This window comes from Pangasianodon hypophthalmus, chromosome 24 (assembly GCF_027358585.1).
Source record: "Pangasianodon hypophthalmus isolate fPanHyp1 chromosome 24, fPanHyp1.pri, whole genome shotgun sequence".
Classification (NCBI taxonomy): Eukaryota; Metazoa; Chordata; class Actinopteri; order Siluriformes; family Pangasiidae; genus Pangasianodon; species Pangasianodon hypophthalmus.
The window spans coordinates 294,962-299,961 of NC_069733.1; the positions used below are offsets into that span (position 1 = coordinate 294,962).

A 5,000-nucleotide genomic window follows, 5' to 3' on the forward strand; every position below is an offset into this window, starting at 1 on the left:
GTGTTACAGGTGTGTACAGCGTGACAGTAGATGATCCTCACTGTAAGAGTGTGTGTGTGTGTGTGTGTGTGTGTGTTACAGGTGTGTACAGCGTGACAGTAGATGATCCTCACTGTAAGAGTGTGTGTGTGTGTGTGTGTGTGTGTGTGTGTTACAGGTGTGTACAGCGTGACAGTAGATGATCCTCACTGTAAGAGTGTGTGTGTGTGTGTTACAGGTGTGTACAGCGTGACTGTAGATGATCCTCACTGTAAGAGTGTGTGTGTGTGTGTGTGTGTTACAGGTGTGTACAGCGTGACAGTAGATGATCCTCACTGTAAGAGTGTGTGTGTGTGTGTGTTACAGGTGTGTACAGCGTGACTGTAGATGATCCTCACTGTAAGAGTGTGTGTGTGTGTGTGTGTGTGTGTTACAGGTGTGTACAGCGTGACTGTAGATGATCCTCACTGTAAGAGTGTGTGTGTGTGTGTGTGTGTGTGTTACAGGTGTGTACAGCGTGACAGTAGATGATCCTCACTGTAAGAGTGTGTGTGTGTGTGTGTGTGTGTGTGTGTTACAGGTGTGTACAGCGTGACAGTAGATGATCCTCACTGTAAGAGTGTGTGTGTGTGTGTGTGTGTTACAGGTGTGTACAGCGTGACAGTAGATGATCCTCACTGTAAGAGTGTGTGTGTGTGTGTGTGTTACAGGTGTGTACAGCGTGACAGTAGATGATCCTCACTGTAAGAGTGTGTGTGTGTGTGTGTGTGTGTGTGTTACAGGTGTGTACAGCGTGACAGTAGATGATCCTCACTGTAAGAGTGTGTGTGTGTGTGTGTGTGTGTGTGTGTGTGTGTGTTACAGGTGTGTACAGCGTGACAGTAGATGATCCTCACTGTAAGAGTGTGTGTGTGTGTGTGTGTGTGTGTGTGTGTTACAGGTGTGTACAGCGTGACAGTAGATGATCCTCACTGTAAGAGTGTGTGTGTGTGTGTGTGTGTGTGTGTGTTACAGGTGTGTACAGCGTGACAGTAGATGATCCTCACTGTAAGAGTGTGTGTGTGTGTGTGTGTGTGTGTGTGTGTGTTACAGGTGTGTACAGCGTGACAGTAGATGATCCTCACTGTAAGAGTGTGTGTGTGTGTGTGTGTGTGTGTGTGTGTGTTACAGGTGTGTACAGCGTGACAGTAGATGATCCTCACTGTAAGAGTGTGTGTGTGTGTGTGTTACAGGTGTGTACAGCGTGACTGTAGATGATCCTCACTGTAAGAGTGTGTGTGTGTGTGTTACAGGTGTGTACAGCGTGACTGTAGATGATCCTCACTGTAAGAGTGTGTGTGTGTGTGTTACAGGTGTGTACAGCGTGACAGTAGATGATCCTCACTGTAAGAGTGTGTGTGTGTGTGTGTGTGTGTGTGTGTTACAGGTGTGTACAGCGTGACAGTAGATGATCCTCACTGTAAGAGTGTGTGTGTGTGTGTGTGTGTTACAGGTGTGTACAGCGTGACAGTAGATGATCCTCACTGTAAGAGTGTGTGTGTGTGTGTGTTACAGGTGTGTACAGCGTGACTGTAGATGATCCTCACTGTAAGAGTGTGTGTGTGTGTGTTACAGGTGTGTACAGCGTGACAGTAGATGATCCTCACTGTAAGAGTGTGTGTGTGTGTGTGTGTGTGTTACAGGTGTGTACAGCGTGACAGTAGATGATCCTCACTGTAAGAGTGTGTGTGTGTGTGTGTGTGTGTTACAGGTGTGTACAGCGTGACAGTAGATGATCCTCACTGTAAGAGTGTGTGTGTGTGTGTGTGTGTGTTACAGGTGTGTACAGCGTGACAGTAGATGATCCTCACTGTAAGAGTGTGTGTGTGTGTGTGTGTGTGTTACAGGTGTGTACAGCGTGACAGTAGATGATCCTCACTGTAAGAGTGTGTGTGTGTGTGTGTGTTACAGGTGTGTACAGCGTGACAGTAGATGATCCTCACTGTAAGAGCGTGTGTGTGTGTGTGTGTGTGTGTGTTACAGGTGTGTACAGCGTGACAGTAGATGATCCTCACTGTAAGAGTGTGTGTGTGTGTGTGTGTGTGTGTGTGTTACAGGTGTGTACAGCGTGACAGTAGATGATCCTCACTGTAAGAGTGTGTGTGTGTGTGTGTGTGTGTGTGTGTTACAGGTGTGTACAGCGTGACAGTAGATGATCCTCACTGTAAGAGTGTGTGTGTGTGTGTGTGTGTGTGTGTTACAGGTGTGTACAGCGTGACAGTAGATGATCCTCACTGTAAGAGTGTGTGTGTGTGTGTGTGTGTGTGTTACAGGTGTGTACAGCGTGACAGTAGATGATCCTCACTGTAAGACTGTGACAGTTGAAGGTCTGCGTGAGTCTCAGCGTTACACACTCCGTCTCGCTGCTTGTACGAAAGCTGGCTGTGGAACTGAGAGTGTGTGTGCTGTTACAACACTGCCGAAATGTAAGCGCACACACACACACACACACACACACACACACACACACACTCACACACACACACGGCTTACAGGTGACTCACACACACCGTGTCGTTTACAGATTATATGCTGGTTGTGAAGGTCGTGACCCCTCTCCTCCTCCTGATTGGCTGCTGCTGGTGCCTGTGGTCTTACAGAAACACGTGAGAGCCGTGTCTCAGATCCTCACTGTGTGTGTGTGTGCTGTTAGTGTGAAACATGAACCATCGCAGCTTCTGTATCCGACTCTTTCAGTTTATCCAATCACACGTGTTTATGTAGATTACTCAGGGTAAGTAGCTCATCAGACCAGAGACTATCTACAGGGCGAGAGACATTCGCTCAGAAAGAGGAGAGAGAGACTTTTCACTTTCACAGATATTTGATGTTATTTATCCGCTCTGGTCTGATTAGTGAAGTGACGACTTGTTTAAAAACGTATCTCTTCAGAGTGTGTGTTAGTCAGAAGTGTTAATGTGAAGCGTCACTAAGCAACGAAACAACTATTTCAAATGGCTTTATTTCTATCTTTAAACTAATGACTGATGGTTAAAGATTAAAGGGAAACTCATCACTGTTCAGTCGTGTTGGTCTTTTATCAGGAATTTTACAGCTGTGATACTTCTATAGGATGTAGCTGAACATTTACACATTTCTGATTTACACTCAGTGAGATAGCGACTACAAACTGTGTGTGTGTGTGTGTGTGTGTGTGTGTGTGTGTGTCAGTGTGAGAGGAATCGTTGTAGATGTGTTTATTTTCCCCAAACATCACAACATGAAGATGATGGAGCTGGATGATGACGTGTATAAGGTAATTCTCTCTCACTGTACACACACGTCTCACTGCACACACACGTCTCACTGTACACTCACATCTCACTGTACACACACGTCTCACTGTTCACACGTCTCACTGCACACACACGTCTCACTGTACACACGTCTCACTGTACACTCACATCTCACTGCACACACGTCTCACTGTTCACACACGTCTCTCTGTTCACACGTCTCACTGTTCATACATGTCTCACTGTATACACACGTCTCACTGCACACACGTCTCACTGTACACTCACGTCTCACTGCACACACATCTCACTGTACACACACGTCTCTCTGTTCACACGTCTCACTGTTCATACATGTCTCACTGTACACACACGTCTCACTGTTCACACGTCTCACTGTACACTCACGTCTCACTGTTCACACGTCTCACTGTTCATACACGTCTCACTGTACACACGTCTCACTGTACACACACGTCTCTCTGTTCACACGTCTCACTGTTCATACATGTCTCACTGTACACACACGTCTCACTGTTCACACGTCTCACTGTACACTCACGTCTCACTGTTCACACGTCTCACTGTTCATACACGTCTCACTGTTCACACGTCTCACTGTTCACACGTCTCACTGCACACACACGTCTCACTGTTCACACGTCTCACTGTACACTCACATCTCACTGTACACACACACATCTCACTGTTCACACGTCTCACTGTACACTCACGTCTGACTTCACACACGTCTCACTGTTCACACACGTCTCACTGTTCATACGCTTCACTGTTCGTATGTCTCACTGCGTCTCACTATAATAATAGTAATAATAATAATAACAGTAATAATAATAATAATAATACTCTGTGCTCAGGTGAGTAAGGAGATCGGTGCTCTGGAGGTGGAGGAGTGTGAGAGCTGTGATGTGGAGATCATGGAACAGGAAGTTCACATGCACTCGTTCTTCGATCCCGACTCAGATAATGCGGAGTTAATGACGGCGACCAACCTGACGTACCTGCTGCTCTCCAACACACCTGAACATGCAAAGCATTGTGGGTCGAGCAGCAGCGGCTACATAATCTCTACATCAACACACTGAGGCCACAAATAATTAACACACGAATAAAATAACACAGAATATGAATAAAGCAGATCAGTAAACACATCTGATCTCACTCACGATAAACTCATTAAATATAAACCTCTTCAACCACCACGAGCTCAGAGCTTCTCTGCTCCATTTCACACCTGCAGCAGGTGTGTGGCATCAGGAGCCGGGATTAACGCTGTGTGACGCAGGAGTGTGTAGTGATGTAGGAGTGCGTAGTGATGGAGTGTGTAGTGATGGAGTGTGTAGTGATGTAGAAATGTGTAGTGATGTAGAAATGATGGTGTGTTGTGCATTAAACTGTCCCATCATGCATCAGGGCAGGAGAGCAGAGGAGCTTGTAGCAGATATGGATAGAAAGGAAAGAAATACATTTTGGATAATTTCAAATTGATCATTAATCATCTTTATTTTGTTCCAAATGTTATATTTCAGTAAAAATGTGTAACCTATAAAACTGATAAGCTAATAAAGATAAATATTTTGCACTTCCGACTGTGTGGGTTATTAAAGAAGTGTTGGAGTGTTCTGAGTGAATTAAAAACGTGTGGATTTGGAGGCAGGAAGGCTGCAGAATTCTGCCTTCTGAGATCCTGAGTTCCTCTCTGTCCCTCTCTGTCCCTCTCTGTCC

General features: G+C 45.7%; 1 protein-coding gene across 1 annotated transcript in view; it reads left to right on the forward strand.

Annotated features, from left to right (window-relative positions):
- Positions 1-4,857, forward strand: part of osmr (oncostatin M receptor) — an 18,530-nt gene extending 13,673 nt beyond the window's left edge. Inside the window, exons 14-17 of the mRNA XM_053228746.1 lie at positions 2,286-2,444; positions 2,543-2,624; positions 3,190-3,274; positions 4,133-4,857. Coding sequence (XP_053084721.1) covers positions 2,286-2,444; positions 2,543-2,624; positions 3,190-3,274; positions 4,133-4,360 — 554 coding nt within the window. The 3' untranslated portion in view covers positions 4,361-4,857. The remainder of the gene's footprint in view (positions 1-2,285; positions 2,445-2,542; positions 2,625-3,189; positions 3,275-4,132) is intronic.
- Positions 4,858-5,000: the final 143 nt, after the last annotated feature.